This window comes from Diadema antillarum, unplaced genomic scaffold, assembly GCF_040938485.1.
Source record: "Diadema antillarum isolate AM-2024a unplaced genomic scaffold, OU_Dant_1.0 scf00000020, whole genome shotgun sequence".
NCBI classification, from domain to species: domain Eukaryota; kingdom Metazoa; phylum Echinodermata; class Echinoidea; order Diadematoida; family Diadematidae; genus Diadema; species Diadema antillarum.
In genome coordinates this window covers 3,179,934-3,198,600 of record NW_027270909.1, presented here as the reverse complement: position 1 = coordinate 3,198,600, position 18,667 = coordinate 3,179,934, and the positions used below count along the sequence as shown (strand labels likewise).

General features: G+C 36.7%; 3 protein-coding genes across 3 annotated transcripts; 1 reads left to right on the top strand and 2 right to left on the bottom strand.

The window, feature by feature from the left end:
* Positions 1-379: 379 nt before the first annotated feature.
* On the bottom strand, positions 380-928 carry LOC139729617 (interleukin 17-like protein). Its single transcript, XM_071640547.1, has one exon. The coding sequence runs from the start codon at positions 926-928 to the stop codon at positions 380-382; it is 549 nt and encodes a 182-aa protein (XP_071496648.1).
* Positions 929-10,226: 9,298 nt separating this feature from the next.
* Positions 10,227-11,046, bottom strand: LOC139729606 (uncharacterized). The gene is made up of 2 exons (XM_071640537.1): positions 11,011-11,046; positions 10,227-10,775 (listed from the first exon to the last, which is right to left on the bottom strand). Exons 1-2 carry the CDS (start codon positions 11,044-11,046, stop codon positions 10,227-10,229), a joined length of 585 nt encoding a protein of 194 aa, XP_071496638.1.
* Positions 11,047-15,299: 4,253 nt separating this feature from the next.
* On the top strand, positions 15,300-16,486 carry LOC139729595 (interleukin-17C-like). Its single transcript, XM_071640526.1, has 2 exons — positions 15,300-15,323; positions 15,926-16,486. Exons 1-2 carry the CDS (start codon positions 15,300-15,302, stop codon positions 16,484-16,486), a joined length of 585 nt encoding a protein of 194 aa, XP_071496627.1.
* The last annotated feature ends 2,181 nt before the right edge of the window (positions 16,487-18,667 follow it).

Here is an 18,667-nt window from a genome sequence, read left to right as displayed (position 1 = left end):
TCGTCACTAATTTCAGATTTTCTGAATTTCCACTTTCCGTTATAACGTATAAATCAAAAATATTCATCGATTTGCTATGTAATCATCGTCAAAAATGAACGGAGAAAGTCGATCAGCGTCATTTATACAAACAAACTTCTTGCTCATTTACATAAAAGCCTAATTACATCAGCTAATAATAAATAATTTTTAGAAAGAAATGTCTTAACAACAATTCAGTTTTAGTTAGAGCTAGATGGCTCTTGTAGAGCACAAGGTGTAAGGCAAGACTGGAGTTTAGCACATCTTACAAGAATACAGTAAAAATATTTGAACAGTCAATACTGAATACATTGGAGCAAGAACTCAAGACATGGATATTTCACCAACAGCTGGCCTCTTATGCTCGCCTCATGCGCATACAGGCACATGACACAGGGACTTGAAGGGTCCTCTGCTCGTACCGGAAGTGGCCATCCACACACTGGGTCTTCTGAAGGACTTTCATGTTGTACATCACAGGTTGACATCGAAGGTTTGGATCCACTTGGTGTGTGTAAGGATCCAGACATGCAGAACACTGACACTGAGCCATAGTGATCACCATCGGGATACGGTCGGCATCGAAGCATTCCACGTAGGTCCATGGACACGAGCCGTCCTGGTTCACGATCTCCGGACTTCCAGCGTTTGGTTTCGCTCCTACGGGGCAGTTCTGCGGGCTGGAGACGCCATCAAATGGACAGCTCGACGTGTGGGCCAAGCCCATATCACTGGTCGACAGGTTGAAACTTTGTACGGCGAATGCTGCCGCTTTGGGATAGAACAGATTAGAGTTCATTTCTCGTCGATAGGAATCAGCTGCGTCTATTGGCAGACATGCCTGAGAGGTGCTTGGGACTGGTGACGACGTAACGGTCTGGATGATAGCTGCTGCTGCTGCTGCCATCGACGTAAGTAGAAGTAGGGTCTGATGAGGCAAAATGATAAGAGATTGGTAAATGATACGTCCATACGTCCATATGGATAAAATCATATCAAACTAATTGCTAATTTCAATGCAGAAAACATGATAAGTGGAAAACAGCTTGAATACTATTCGCATTTCAACTAGTAACGGAGTTTCAATGCAAATGGGAAATCATTTAAATGGAATATTTAATTACGATAAATATTTTCCTTTTGTTTCTTGATATAGACAAATTACACACGACTTTTGCAGAAATACATTAACCTGCATTAGTTGACAAATGCAAAATAAATTGAATCTAGTACATAGGGTACACCGCGACAAAATTTTCGAGTGTTTGCTAGATGAAAGACGAGCGCAGGCAGTCAACTGAAATACCATGCGGAATTGTAATTGCAACGATCGCAACTGTCAATGTCAGGTGTGCTGGTAAGATAATCATAATGGCACGACTCTTCTTGAATGTCAAACTAAAGTGATGGTAGGACTCACATTCATTTTGAGCGTGGTGTTGAAGTCCTCTTGTTTCTTGCAGTATAACAACGTGCCTTTCCAATTGAGACGTTTACGAGTCCTCTCCACGAAGTAGGTTGACGTCGAGGTATCATCCAGGCAAGAAATGCTCAGTGATATTCTGGATGTTCTAGCATACAGGCTTAATATGATGGAGAAAACCCCACACTGACGAGTTTTATATCATCAGCTTACCGGATGGAGATTATGTCACCTGACACGGAACGTGTCTTCATACTTCCTAGTTCCTTCCCGCACGCTATCATAGACATCCCGAGCTCTAATTTTGCGCTGTTTAAACTAAGACACATCGTCTGTACACCCTGTTCAAATATGAAACTATTCCCAGGGCAAGGGAATTCCCTGGAGATGTTGCCAGAAATAGATTACAATATGTACATATAGATCCAAAAATAGCCTTCTTAAAAGTACACTTATTGTTCCACTTAAAAAAATAGCAAACTGGATTTTTTAATGATCTAATCTTTATCTTGGAACTGACCAAAGTTCTATCTAACAAAAGTACTCATTGCAAGAATACTAAAGAAAACTTCGGAAGTCACTATTTGGTGACACAGATCATGTGATGAAATGTTTTAGATAGAGAGAAGCCCTGAGTTAAACAGTTTGTAACTCTAAAGGATCTGTCACTCGACAGAGTTTATCTTCCTGAAACAACATTTATGAGAGAAACTCAAACACACAGGTAAAGATACTAATGCAAAAGGAAAATTAAGAGTCCCAGAAAATTTACCAGTAGGAGTATTTTTTGTTTTGCAGTGGTAAAAAACCAAAGCCGTACAAACGGAAGCAAGGCCAATTCGGCTTATACAAAGACGGATATCTTACTGATAACTTATTGCTATATCAAGAAAACAAGGAAATATCAGAATCCGACTTTTGGGGGTGAAAAGTATAGTGAATGATAAATGGCAACTAAAATGTAAGTATGTCGACTAAAATGTACAGATGTTCTCCCCCTAGAAAAGGAAAGGAAAGGTAGAGTCTGCCCCTCCCCCTCCTTCCGGTTTCGCCATACTTGCTACGCTTTACACACATATATTTGAGACCTGAAATGTGTTCGCAATTGCATTCAAAATACTGCAAATACCCCTGCTGGAAAGAACACAGTGTCCCACAATGTGAAACACTAAGTGAAACACAGTGTGAAAACATTGTAAACACAGTGTGAAATCTCTTCACACTGATAAATTCGAGCATATCAACAGTATGAACACAATAGTGAATCATCAATTTATAGGTATGAATCATTAATTCACAGTGTGGAACAATACATTGATAATGAATACTCTGTGAAAAACCACACCACAGTGTGAAATAATCTTCAGACTGTTAAACTCCAGCGTTTTCTCATAGTTGACTATGTGAAGACACTGCGTTCTTTCCAGCAAGGAAGGGCAAAGTGTTATCTGGCATCTTGAACCAAAACATCGAAAAGAAAATATCTTGTCATATGTAATAGCGACACGTCTACTTCACTCTGTCTCTATTTCTCTTCCTAGAACATGAATTTATAAACTTAAACATCTAATGAGGTAAATACATCGGCATATCTTCCCTCAATTTCTAACACAAGTCTTCTGATGCTATGATCAAGTGAAACAATTACTCCTGTAAATTGATTAAATCCAAGTCATTTGACAATGTAAATAAAAAAGAAAAAAATCCTCATTCATTTATCTTTACCTTTTCCACTTTTCATCTTGTAGAAAAAACAATTTGTTGATATGTTTCAGTGTAAAGTCACTGCAAAAGTGTCTAATTGTGGAAATATTTTTTTATCTCTATTGCTTAAAATCGTCGTCATTTTTTAATAAGCCTGGAAGATGTTTTGAAGTATGAGAAAGTTGTTTATTTTGGTGTACATCTTACGCCAATGTGATTGTATTTTTAGGTGGAAAAGAATGGGCATTTCCATGGTCTCGTTTATGAGACCATGGTAAGACTTCATAAACATCTTCATGACTCCCAGAGCGCCAACTTGGAATACATGTAACAGTCACGTTTTCCAGCATCTATGAAAACACTAATTCTCCGGAAAAAAAAAACACCAAGCAAACACAAAATCATTAATAGCTGTTCCTTTTGTCCTTCCCTGTTTAATTTTCTCATAATCAACACTTCATAAATACTCCAAAATGCCAAATTTACCATATCACCCATTTTCATTTTCTTAGCTCCAATGATAATAAAAAAAGCATCGACTCTAGAAAACACATTTTACCTATTTCTTAAATTGAAAAAAAAGAACGATTCATCTTACAGTACATAATATGTGACCCTGCACCTCAAAACAAACAAAAAGTCGCCAGACTTGAATTTTTAGTTAAGACCATATTCTGAAAGAGCAGACTTTAAGCTTTAAAATGATGTATAACTCACATCAAATGGATTCTCCTAACCTATCTAGATATTGGAAAGAAAGCACAAACTCAGGAAAAGTGTGAATTGAGAAAAGAGGCTTTGAAGTACAGTGTCTATTCAAGCGCTTAATCTTTACCAAACCGTGCTGGCTGTGCGATGGAAGTTATAAAAAAACAGGAAGTAAACCACCAGAGTAACAACAATGAAGGGATTATCAGATTAAACTGAAATTAAGCATGCCTCATTAACACATTCTGTCCATAATTAACGCCAACTTTCAAAGCAGTAGCACTATCCTTTTAAAAGTTATTAGAGTTGAAAGTGAAGAGTGTGGACAAGGTTTTTCAGAAATGAAAAAGGGATTCTAAAGACACACCTAATCACACTATTCTACCAAAAATGTTCGAGATAAACTGCTAAAAAAAACACACTTTCCTGCCCGTTTTGTGATACCAAATGTTAGCATAATGTAAAAGAAGACCCGCTCTTTCAGAAAATGTGAAAAAGTCAAGTTCGGGTAGGTTGACCCATTTCACTTATTTTCAGTCCTCACGCAAAATCAGTGTGTGCGACTTTATGTTCGTTTTGAGGTGCACGGTCACATATGGATGCTGGATGCCTTTCCTACAATCACAAACATTATATAAATGTGGGTCATTACATTGCCGAACAAACTGTTTTTGTTTAAACTACAGCATATCTTTGAAAAAAAAAATGCTTTATTCCGTTTTCCTATGTATGTTAATTTTTTAATACTTCCTCCCAAATTACATTCAAATTTGTGATCTTTTCACAATACAATAAACTTTCATATTTCTCTTTCGTGAAAAAAGCAATAAAAAAGTTGCCTTTACAAATTACCCTTGGGCTTTTGCTTTCGCCCAACGGTAATAGTTGGTATCAACAAAACATCAGATGCTTTTATGTTATTGGTAAAACCACATACTTGATATCGCAGATCTTTCATTTAGAAATATTAACAAAAAACCTTTCTTCTTCTCCGTCATACCTATGAAATCTTTTGTCAACAACAAATAGCCTAGTTGGGATATCATTCAGATACATAGTATTACTCCATATACCTAACTTCATTCAAACTACCGTTGATCTTCATAACAAATGTTTTATAATACATACCATGAAATTTGCTTATCAATATTGAATAAATACATTATTTTGTTCATATTCATATTCTATAAATGGACCACGCACGAATATCGAGCAATGAAAGGTTTTCAATATTTCTTGATGTTTTTAATAGCCAGCTGTGTAACTTTTTACATGTCTATGCGGAGACAGTGCCTAATTGTATGATTATTCCTCTTACTTTATCTAGTCGTAGAGCACTATTGTCCCTGTTTCCGTGTAAAGGAATAAATATTTGATGTAATTTTGTTGAGACTTTCCCGCAAATTCTGAGGGGCCAGACCTTTGACCTACGCTGGTTGCATTGCACAATATATTGAGCATGAAACATCCGACTTGAAAACTCTTAAGATGGACAGATATGTATGGCACGGCATTGTTTCCCTATCTCAGACGTGTCCGTCAAGCTGTATAATTGATTCAAAACCTTTTGATGTAATGCAAAGACACTCATATCAACTTCTTTTGCAACTAAGGTAGAATTTCATCCCTGATATTATTTTTGTAAGATATGCAGTTCTTGTTAAATTGATATTTTTCGCTCTTAATTTTTTTTTTTACCCTGACAATTTTTATACTTTGCCAGTACCATTTTGCCCTTCCACCAAGTTGCCCTGTATGGATATGTGTGTGCTGATGAAATGTACTTTCATATGTATTCCGCACTGTCATAACGTGACGGATGTTGTGGTGGACTGTTTTTTTCCTCTGTTATATAGTTTAGTTCTCCTTGAGTAGACGGAAATGTAAGTTCCCATCTGTGAAATCTTAGTACTCTTTGAGTAGACGGAAATGTATGTTCCCATCTGTGAAATCCAAACTATGCGGAATTCTCCGAAGTGTCTGATGTCATTGTTACACGCATATCGTTGTTATTTTATTCCGAAGTTATAAATATATCCCTTTCTATTTGAGAAGTAACCGTATGTGCTTGTACTCTAGTTTTTCTGGTTTCGATGCTGTTACTTCTCCTTGTCTCTTTAGAGTTTATCAGCATTGATAGTCTAGAAGATAATAATAAAAAAAGGTCATATGAAAGTCATTGTGGTATGCACATTTGTTCGATGTTTTCTACGCTATTTATTCAGGTTTGGTTTATTGGATGTAGCAAAGTCTATTGGACCTAACGAATCTCCATCAAAACAATCACAGGTTTCCTAATGTTCACTTGGAAGCTCCCCTTTTATGCACATTTTCAGAAGTAATCCCACTAAGCAACCAAAACAGTATGTAGACTCAGTGTAGATGATTATCGATCAGGATCCCTGCTGATCGGTACAGCAACAATATCTGATTGGAGTGAACATGAGCGTCAAAATGTGTACAATCTTATTCGACAGGTGTATGATCACGGCGGAGAAATATTTGTTTATCTACAAGACAATTAACGAAGAGAAAGAAGGATGTCGATCTAACGGGACAATAGCTCATTTGGATCATTAACTCCAAAAATAACTATTGATTACTTTTTTGATCAGTCTACATTATTTTGATCTTGCCAGGGGAAGAGAAAATGACAGTCTAGTGAACTTGGCGGAAATTACGAAAATCCGGCGGACCTTGTTCTATCGCACCTCCGTGTGAATAATGGCATCCTACAATACCAGGACGAGAGGAGGCTCAAATTCGAGATCTCTTTCACGTATGCATTTTTTTTACACCGTTTGCAACAAAATGTCAAGGTCCCCAAAATATCCAGATTGTAAATGTGCACTGCACTGCATATCAATTTCAAATTAAGATGTTGTGATTCTCCAATGCTTCTTCCAACATATCGCTTTTCCTTAGGTTACTTAAGATCCTTAAGAAACTTTGCATGTAAAAGATTGTATTCAAAACCTTTAGTTGTCTAATCACCCACACTGTATGCATGGCTCAGGTTCTCTTCGATGTTTCAACTGATCGTCGACAAGGTCCTCTCATTCTAGTTTATACCCGTCACTGTCAGGCAATGTCAGGTGTCCATAACTTGCACAGACCTATTTGATTAGAGAAGAGCGAAGTTATAACACGGCTTCTCTCAAGTTGTATCGGTTGAGGAGAAATCTAGTTGTGGCGCCTCGGTTAGGAGTCTTTGATATACCCCCCCCCCCCCCTCCCCCGAAAGAAGATTTAAAAGGACTGGAAACTACGAAATGTAAGGTACAAAGTTAAGCAGTTAAGCAGAAATCTAGACAAAAGTCAGTAGAGCAAAGGTCTGCCTGTGGTGACTCCGGTTGGGAGTCTTTTTAAGATATAAGGGCATTGATGGAAACAAAGAAACTCACGGTTAAAATTCATTTGAAAAATGTAGCAGTTTCTTATTATAATACCCCTGCATTAGAGCAAAAATACTCTGACAGAAGAAATCACAGTTCTCGTTGTACGCAAAGCTATTACGATCATTTTCCGATAAGTCCCCTATTTAAAAGGGAGGAAATTAAAATCAACATTATTCTATACTTGTGTGTTTGGAACACCGATTTACAAATCGCGAATATTTCAAAATCTTGGATCAATGCATTCTTCACTTCTGAAGTAACCCTATTCAATTCGTTCATTCTCATTATACCGGTAAATGGCATAGACAAACAGTATAGTACCTGTAAGTCTCGAAATGAAATCACAACCCAAATCAAAAACTCCGTCCCTACGTAAGACCAACTTTTCGAAACTTTCGTCCAGTGATATCTAAAATAGTCTTTAAATGATCATCCAACTCATACTCCTCATTTTTTTTCTTTTAAATGGAAACAACGTATTCTATTATTCAATTCAATTTAATTCAATCATAGTTATGTCCAATCAACGAAAATCAAAACATGGTATAAAGTTTACATGTCATGAAATAATATTGTTCAAACGTTGACATGTAGTATCCGAGATAAATTATATAACAACATACATCTGTATATATACAATAATTACGAGGAACAATACATTTCTACTTCGGGGGCGTGCGGAAAATATATTCAATTATGGAAAATAGTGATCCACTAAAAAGCAAAGCTTGTGGGACGTGGATCGCTAGATAAATAATGAGTAAAATATATATTATTCGAGGGTTTTTATAGCTATCATATTTGATATAGATTATTTAAGTCATTTGTAAAGATTGTAAAAATGCGTAAAGATTAGGCATTTTAATGTTTCTTTCACGATTTCTTCCTAACGAGTAGAAATTGCCTTCCTTTTTGTGATGCGTGCTTGTTTCAGGCTTTGGCTGTGTATACGCACGTTACATTGGTGTGTTTGTTTGTGTGTGTGTGTGTGTGTGTGTGTGTGTGTGTGGGGCGTGTGTGTGTGTTATTTCAAGTAAGCCTACATGATTACATCAAAATTATGTTGAATGATGTATGTATCTGCTCAGTCTGAGAGATAAGAAAATGTTGACTCACTTCTCTTCTCACTGAGCGCACTCCCTAAATCTTACACATATTCACTGAAATGATATATCCACACACACACACACACACACACACACACACACACACACACATACATGCATACATACAACTAAATGCACACCCTTGCAACCACACGATCAAGCACATCAACATCAGATCTACAAGGCCACACTCAAACTCTTACGCACACGTACAAATGCGGAAACAGAAAATGATACCGGTCACTTGTGGTTAGCAGGGTTGCTAAGCAAGTCGGCGAACAGATTCCACACGTCAATCTTTATTCGATACAATGTATGTATATATATATATATATATATATATATATATATATATGTATATATATATATATCGTTATGTCATTTAAGTATTTGTAAACTCTTTGGGAAGTCAATAATGTGTTCAGACACGATACATTATCATTCATGCTTTTTATTGTATTCAATAAATAAAAAGTGCCCTTTGTAATAGGTACATGCATGCAAAGCATTTACGCGGAATATACTTGAGAAGTACCGTTTCCCACCCCATGAGGAAATTAAATATCTAGCCATGTCTAAACACTCCTTATAGTCATTATCTTGGTTAAGTGCTTTGGTTTGATATTACAGAAGTATGAATCAAACTTAAAATGCGACAGAAAACCACATTATTTACTCTTTCGAAACCCCATCTATGTGTACTTTATGAGTCATTATAGTATACCTAACAGTTAAATACATAATATTACAGTCAGCTTATTGTACAAAAGCTAATAAATACAGTGCATAAATTAACAAATAAATAGGTGGGCTGTAATATGTATAAATAAGTATATACATATGTATAAATACACGCTTTAATAATAATACATCTTTTCCTCCAGAAGGTAACAACATTATGCCACATAGTGGATACTTGTAATGCATGACGTCAAACTTGACATTTTTTTTTCCATACTCAAACATTGAGTAATACAGCCTACATTTCTTTTTCAGGCTTTGCGAATTACAATATGCATAGAATTCAAGAAGTAACAAACACACACAGAGATCACGTCGTCATGACACATATAAATGCAGGTTGGAAATTGTCAGAAACTGGAATGATGATTAGATATAGATTTGTATATTATGCGTTTCAAAAAGAGAGATATCTGATTGACCCATGATATGTATACGGTACTAGTATTGGGTCTCTCACGTCTCATAGTATTCTCCGAAAATATTTAAGAAGAATACTATAACACAGAAGATACACTGCAATTTTAGATCACAAATTATCTTGAACAAAACGATGTACAGAATATCTCTCCCTCTCGTCTTGATAATAAAGAAATTATGAAAGTATATTCATCTATACTGCGACAGCGGCTGTAATTTGAGTTGAGTAAAATTCTACCCTGTCGGTTTTCGAATGTAATCGTCACTCTTTTCGGATATTCTGCATTTCTACCTTTCCACTATAACGCAGAATTCAATAATATGTTTAGACTTTTCTCCTTCGATTTGCGATCAAATCGAAGTCAAAAATAAAGAAAGTCGATAAGCGTCATTCATACTGGACGACTATATGCCCATTTTCAACAAAGACTAAATTACATCAGTTATCAAATGTAAGATAAGAAATAAATCTAAGATAAGAAGTATAATAAAAGCAAGTCAGTTGTAATAGAACTAGATATAATGGCATTTGTATAGCTTCCTACTATGGAAGTGGAGAATCGTATCTTTCATAAGGACAAGGTGTACGGCAATACTGAAGTTTAGCACATCTTATAAGAATACATTAAAAATATTTGAATAGTCAATACTGAATACATTGGAGCAAGAACTCAAGACATGGATATTTCACCAACAGCTGGCCTCTTATGCTCGTCTCATACAGGCACATGACACGGGGACTTGAAGAGTCCTCTGCTCGTACCGGAAGTGGCCATCCACACACTGAGTCTTCTGAAGGACTTTCATGTTGTACATCACAGGTTGACATCGAAGGTTGGGATCCACTTCGTGTGTGTAAGGATCCAGACATGCCGAACACTGACATTGGGCCATAGTGATCGCCATTGGAATACGGTCAGCATCGAAGCATTCCACGTAGGTCCATGGACACGAGGCGTCTTGGTTCTCCTGACTTCCAGCGTTTGGTTTCTCTCCTACAGGGCAGGCCTGCGGGCTGGAGTCGCCACTAAACGGACAGCTTGACGTATCGGGCAGGCCCATGTCACTGGCAGACAGGTTGAAACTCTGTACGGCGAATGCCGCAGAGTTAGGATAGAATAATTCCGCACTCACTTCTCGACGGTGGACGTCAGCAGCGTCCGTGGGGAGACATGCCTGAGAGGTGCTCGGGATCGGCGAAGACATGACAGCTCCGAAGATTGTCGCAATTAATGATGCTATAAGATATGCGCTCTGTATTCAAAACAAAAGAGGAACAAATAAATACTTTTATTTCACCTTGGAATAGCAGTTTCCGATGGCTGACTCTATATCATGCTTGTAGACATATCATTCTAATTCTTATGAAAAAAAAATGGTTTTAAAATCTCAAAGGCCCACAGACATATTCGTTGCTTCACTGAATGAAACTGGTTGTATTATTCATCATGTGATCGCTCATGATAATCTTCTCAATAGGTAAACCTACTTTCTCAAAGACGAGCTTCACATTACTTACATTCATATTGACGTTTCGTATGATGTCCTGCTTGTATTCGATCGTCACCGTGTTCTGTGCTTCAAGACCGGTTGGGAATCAGAAATGCTGAGTGTCTGTTTCCGAAGGTGGCTAGACGAAAGAGCACTTGGGGTTTGATGTTGGCTGTGAAGGGATGGTGGTTGATAGGACCCATCGAATTGATCGCAGCTATATAAACCCTCGACTTGCCGGACCTATATTACGTCATGTTTGCAAATTCGGAACGTGTCTTCATGCTTTCCACTTCCTTGCCCCGCTACCCGGAGCCGTGCCGTGTCTTCCTCAGCGTTATAGTTTGTTTGCAGGCGCACGCCGGGTTTATGCCACGGAGTGCACGCCTATTCAAATATGAAACTACTATTCTGGTCCAAGAGGGCATTTCCTTCCAGCAGCGCGCCTCCCTTGTTTAGCTAGCCTTGTGAATGCGAGGATAATAGGCTATTTAAGAGAAGAGTATCTATCTCTCTACCGTTTTGTTTTCGTTGTTGTTTATTTCACTGGATTTTTCACGAAATATCATTTCCTTTCTTCACAATTGTTGTTGTTGTTGTTGTTGTTGTTAGAACCCGTTTGGGGGAATCCCTTTTTACCTTCACCCTCGACCTATATCATTACCAAATGTTTTAACAATTGGGCAGAAAAATGTGCAGATAAACACATTTGCATAACTATGTTAATCATTGTAAAATAATTAGGTGGACCCCCTATTTCTCATGACAATTGTGCCTTTGCGAGAAGTCCAATGTGATTTCTGTTTTTCAGGATGTGACTGAATTCTCAACGACAGTGCAAAATTGACGTCGTTACTCGTCCTATACTGTAAACGTGCAGTTATTCCATGTTATCCATGTAATCGTTTTTCCCTTTCGGGTTGTGATATTAATCACGATAACGACAATATTTTATTGATTGGATAAGAATCAATCCCAGGCAGGCGATGTATCTTCCTTGTGTTACTCTAGATTTGTGTTGGAGGAAAACAGAGAGATTTAACAGTTCGTATCGTACCGTTTTCCGCTGATTTTATCTGGTCTGACCCTCCGCAAGACACATCTAGATCATTGTGGTACATGAATGTCTTTATAAAGAAGAGGTCAGTTCATTGTTCATAAAGGAGAGCAAAGATCTCAACTGTGGTATTATCTTTGATTAGTTAGATTGCCACTGCGAAGTAAAGATGACATTTGAATAAGAATGCAGCATTGTTTTAATGGCAGCTTGCACATGAAGAAGTGCTATAAAAATACACGAGAGTCACTAAACTCTCGTGACACATTATGAAAATATCACGCACAACGATGCCAAATAAGGGTAAGCTCGATTTTATTATATACATGTATTATGGAACTTCTAATTATACTTATCAATAAACCACAAATTGTTCAACTCTTACAGAAGAGAAGTGTTTCATGCAGCTGCTGTGGTGCTGAAAATAGAAATGAAAAAAAAAAAAAGAAACGGAAAAAGACGAAAGCTAATAGTGGAAAAGGCAACCGAGTAATACGAACATATTGACGGTCAAAATTAATCATAAGTCATCTGGAAATTTGTCTGATTGTGTTAAGTTTGCGTTGATGGATATACATTTTTTTTTCATATTTACTTTTTTTATCGGAGGAAACAGTTCGCCAAACATTTGGCATATCTAGTTGTGACTGCATAGGGTATTATGAAAGATCTCACAAGTGTCCAGGTGAGCTGCTTCTTTACTGTATGTCATCATAATGATAGTGGCATGTATATACTTCCGGTTGCTGACTCTTTTATAATTATGTCCCACTGTCACTTTTACAGAGAAAATTTCAACTTAGTAATGTCTTCAGATTGAATAAAAATCAGCATTAGAAAAAAGAGGGACAAATTCAAATAGAGGCCTGAACATGGAAAACACACTGCCAATCAAGATCTCATAAAACTGAAATTTGGAAAGGATTGCGTTTGCAGTGTACTGTTCCTTTCATTTTTATGTAATCTACACTGGGTTTCATATTTAGGGTTGGCTCGGTGGCCCGGTACCACTAAAATTTGGTGTCGGGTCATGAAACTTCTATTTTGGTGGCCCGATCGGCAACCAAAATTCAAACTGGATTGCTTTCATGGCTTTTATTTCGGGCCACCAAAACTTGATTTAAAGATTTTCATGGTTTTTCACATATAATTTGTGACCGTGCATCACAAAACCAACAAAAAGTCGCATCCCTTGATTTTACGTGAGGACTCAAAAAAAAAAAAAAAAAATACCGTGAAACGTGTCAACGAAGTCAATCTTGGGGTTTTCATATTTTCTGAAAGAGCTATCCTTCTTCTCTATCATTCTTGATTTGGGGATCATAAAATGAATGGGAAAGTGTGTCTTCAGCAGTTTTTCTAGAACCTTTTTTGTAAAAGTAGTGAGATTAAGTATGTATTTTATGATTATTCTGTCATTATTTGAAAGTGAAAGGTGCTCAAAGGATTTTCAAGAAATGTAAAAGGGGGCTATATTATATTATAATCACTTTCAACTCTAGTAATTTTTGACAGGATAGTGCTACTGCTTTTAAAGTTGGTATTAATCATGGACAGAATGTGTTAATACAGCATGCTCAATTTCTCCTTAATCTGATAATTCCTTCATTGTTGTTGCTCTGGTGGTTTACATTGTGTCTTTTGTCCCATTATTGGTGGAGATGAGAATTGGGCTTTGAACTTTTTGTGTGATACCAAGAAAACACTTATGAAATAGTACAGAGCATACCATTTTAAGAGGAATTCAAAGTTTGTTTGATGAAAATCAGGTTTGGAATGGCTGAAACATCCAAAAACAAAGTAAAACAAAGCGATCGTAATGAAAAGTGGGTTCCACACTTTATTGAATCACTCTGTTTTGGATATCTCAGCCATTTCAAAACCAATTTTCATCAAATAAACGTTGAATTCCTCATGGAATTACATGCTCTTTCATACTTCATAAAAGGTTTCTCATTATCTCACCAAAAAGTGTCAGAAACCTGAACTTAGGTCTCAACCAAAATTATACGATGCCTTTAAGCACCTGAATAGACCCCGTACTTCAGAGCCTCTTTTATCAGTTCACACTTTTCCAGAGTGTGTGCTTTCTTTCCAACATTTCGATAGGTTGGAAGAGCCCATTTGAATCGAGTTATACATCATTTTAAAGCTTAAAGTCTGTTCTTTTACAATCTGCTCTTATTATTTAAAAAAAAAACATGTTTGGCGACTTTTTTCTCGGTTTTGTATGCAGGGTCACTTTTGTGACCCTTTTCACATTATGTAGATGATTATTGCCGACTTTTAAAGCAGTAGCATGATTCTTGCTAAAGTTATTGGAATTGAGAGCGAAGAGTATGGTCAGGGTTTTAACGAAATGAAAAGAGGACTCTATGGGAAACACGTAATCACACTATTCTACCAAAAAAAAAATGTTCGAGAAAAAATTGCTAAAAAGCACAATTTCCAGTTCGTTTTATGATCCCGAATTTTTATAAAATGTAGAAGAAGACTTGCTCTTTCATGATATAATATATGCAAACTTCAAGATTAGCTAGGTTGACACATTTCACCTGTTTTCAGTCCTAACACAAAATAAGTGCGTGCGACTTTTTGTTGGTTTTGTGATGCACGGTCACATTTCATATTTTCATTCGACTATTTCTTTCCAAGGCCGCAATAATACTAAAGAAGATGTTCAAGTGATTGATGACAACTTCCTAAATTCGTCCATAAGTATCTCTCTTATAATCCATTGAGCTGCTAGCATAACAGGATACATTTTGTTGTTTGTTCGGTACTTGGGCTTGTCCCGATACTCCGTCTTACGCATCTAGTGCAGCATGAGAACACATGGGAACACACTAATGGTCGAACGTACGGGGAAACCCTTAATCAGATAATTTTAGAAACGCTACTTTGGAATCCGACGAACTTTGGAACACAGCAGTCCATGAATCTCTCTGAGTGAGTACTGGATACCATTGACCAAAAGCAAACGATAAACAAACAGAAATTTCAGCTCGTGATCTAACACAATTGATTGATTGTTTAGATGTCTGATTTTCCCAGGCTGTCCTTGGTTTGACAGTGGTGACACATCCGGTAAATTATGGTATATATACTACCTAACGAGTACCATCGTCATCAGAGTAGAGTTCCATCGTTATCTGTTGAAAATCATAGCTTAAGGAAAAGGGGCAAAACCGCGTACAGGATACATTTTCACATCTTGACGATATACTTGGATGTCACCACTCTACAATATGAAAGTAAGTATACGAATTCAAATCGTAATTTTAAAACAAAACAAAAATCTTAAGGATGAGGCAAATTTGTTGTCTTTTTACAATTCAATTATTCCTTGTGGATTTTAATCATCAGTTGATTGATTTATATATAGGTGTGTAGGTTAAAAGCTTCGCACTTCGAGAAAATAGTGTACTTTATTTTCATATCAAACTTTATTACCAGCACGTACACTATGTAAATACATTATATAGGCCTATATATATTATATAATCTTATGTACATACTATTTGTATATAATACACTATGTATGTATTGGTAATATATATATATATATATATATATATATATATATACATATACATATACATAAATACATACATATATTAGTATATGTTATATATTATTCCATTTTCAACTTTCATTAAGTGTCATGCTCTAAAATTAATCTTTCCAACTGTTGCTAAGTAAGTTGTCGTTTGATATACTGTTAACGAGAGTGTTTTGTTCAATGCAAATCTTTTGTTGTGTACTGTGACGGAGTAAATATGAACCATTAGGCCCCCTATTGTGAATTTAAATCTTGAAATTTACTGGAGCTTATTGTCTTTTTTTCTGTTTAAAGGGTCTATGTATCAAAGTCGCCCTGGTGGCTACGATCTTGCAAATAGTCAACTCTTCACAAGTCAAGACTGTCGCTCAGACGTGTCTACCCCTGGACGCTGCAGATTCACACCGCAGGAAGATGAACGCCAATCTCTTCTACCCCAAGGCCCCGGCATTTGCTGTACAGAGTTTCAACCTCTCAACCAGTGACATGGGCTTCGCCGATAAGTCAAGCTGTCCGTTTGATGGCGTCTCCAGCCCGCAGAACTGCCCCGTAGGAGCGCAACCAAACCCTGGAAGTCCGGAGATCACGAACCAAGACGGCTCGTGTCCGTGGACCTACGTGGAATGCTTCGATGCCGACCGTATCCCGACGGCGATCACTATGGCCCAGTGCCAATGTTCGGCATGTCTGGATCCTTACACACACGAAGTGGATCCTAACCTTCGATGTCAACCTGTGATGTACAACATGAAAGTCCTGCAGAAGACCCAGTGTGTGGATGGCCACTTCCGGTACGAGCAGAAGACCCTTCAAGTCCCCGTGTCATGTGCCTGTATGCGCATGAGGCGATTCTAGAAAAACATTTTTCTCTGTCCGTTGTAAGTTTATCTTGCCATTACCTGCATTATTGATTTAACATTTCAAGGAATATGATTTTTTTTTGCCTGTGCCTGCCTGATTGACTTAGAATTTCAAAGCATATGAAACGATAATACAATGTGCAATATTTGAAATAACTTTGAAAGGTGACTGAAGTATTCTGCTAAAAGTTTTTTTTTTTCCTGAAATACACGTGTCAAGAGAGAGAGAGAGAGAGAGAGAGAGAGGGTGGCAATATCTTATCGCAGTTCAGTGGAATGGAGTAGTAGTGGAAAGAATTTTGATATATATTTGTGTGATGAATTGGGACAAGTATTTTCGTTCTCATGTTTGTTAGCCACTTTATGGCAAATGAAAAAAAAAGTATAAACATTAGTGCTAATTTCACAAATTTGTGTCTACTGTACAGTGGTGATATGATATATCATAAAGATATAATATTGTAACGATGCTCTTATACTGCAGCTGACATCGGATAAAAAAAAAGTATCGAAGAATATAACGCTTTACATGTAATGATGCTATCATTCTTATAAGATTCGAATTTTTTTTTTCAGGTTTGAATACACATTCTAAATCATTTAAACAATTTTGGGAGTGCATTTTTCTTCGAACCATTGTGGCTCGTAGTTATCGATTCAAGGATTATATGAGGCAGTTTCATTTTTTTCACTGTTCGTTTATGCTTTTGTTTCCTCTGAGGGATTTACACGTGTTTTGTTGCCTCTGGGGGATTTACACGTGTTTTGTTGTGTCCATTTTATAGTACTCAATTGTTATAAAACAAATAAGCATCATAGCACGTCTTCGATGTAGAATATGAAGGTGGATTATAGCATGGATTCATAAGGAGAAAATGCAATAGAAGGGAAAAAACGTTTTTCTCCTTTGTTTTTACACGTTATATGAATATGGTTTTGATGTTTGTATGAATCTTGACAACCCATACAATTATATATAAAAACAAAAGTTTGATAAAGCAAAAAATACAGAAAATGAGAAGTTGCCATTCTCATTTTTAGTTCATGTGTTTATTATATTATTTGAAAATATTCCTGGATTTTCTTTTCCAGTTATCATGATTTTATGCGACTTGGAGGCATCTTATTTGTAATCATTATTTGTGACCCTGCACGTCAAAACAAACAAAAAGTCGCCAGCTATGAATTTTTAGTTAAGACCATATTCTGAAAGAGCAGACTTTAAGCTTTAGAATGATGTATAACTCAAATCAAATGGACTCTCCTAACCTATCTAAATATTGGAAAGAAAGCACAAACTCAGGAAAAGTGTGAACTGAGAAAAGAGGCTCTGAAGTACAGTGTCTATTCAAGCGCTTAATCTTTACCAAACTGTGCTGGCTGTGCGATGAATGGGACAAAAAAACAGGAAGTAAACCACCAGAGTAACAACAATGAAGGGATTATCAGATTAAATTGAAATTAAGCATGCCTTATTAACACATTCTGTCCATAATTAATGCCAACTTTCAAAGCAGTAGCACCATCCTTTCAAAAGTTATTAGAGTTGAAAGTGAAGAGTGTGGACAAGGTTTTTCAGAAATGAAAAAAGGATTCTAAAGACACACCTAATCACACTATTCTACCAAAAATGTTTGAGATAAACTGCTAAAAAACACACTTTCCTGCCCGTTTTATGATACCAAATTTTAGCATAATGTAAAAGGAGACCCGCTCTTTCAGAAAATATAAAAAAGTTAAGTTCGGCTAGGTTGACGCATTTCACTTATTTTCAGTCCTCACGCAAAATCAGTGTGTTCGACTTTATGTTCGTTTTGAGGTGCACGGTCACATTTATTCTGTCTTCTTTGTATTCACTATTCATCAGTGTTCATGTACGTTGTACAATGTTAACATTTCTTTCTAGGATGCCTTGTCATGTAGACAGTTTATTTTATTTTTCCTGGAATATACGTAAAGAAAATGGAAGTGCAGCTTTTTTTTATTTCTCTCGTAAGAGATACAAGCTGCTGTATAAATGAAACCTATTAATATCACTCGTTGTTGAGTGTACTAATCCACGTCAAGTGTGCCCTAGCTGATAATGTAACCACTATGTGGCAAATTTAAGGATATTGTCCGTTGTTTCTGTATCATTTTCTGATATTCATATTGCATAATATTATTGTTATATTTA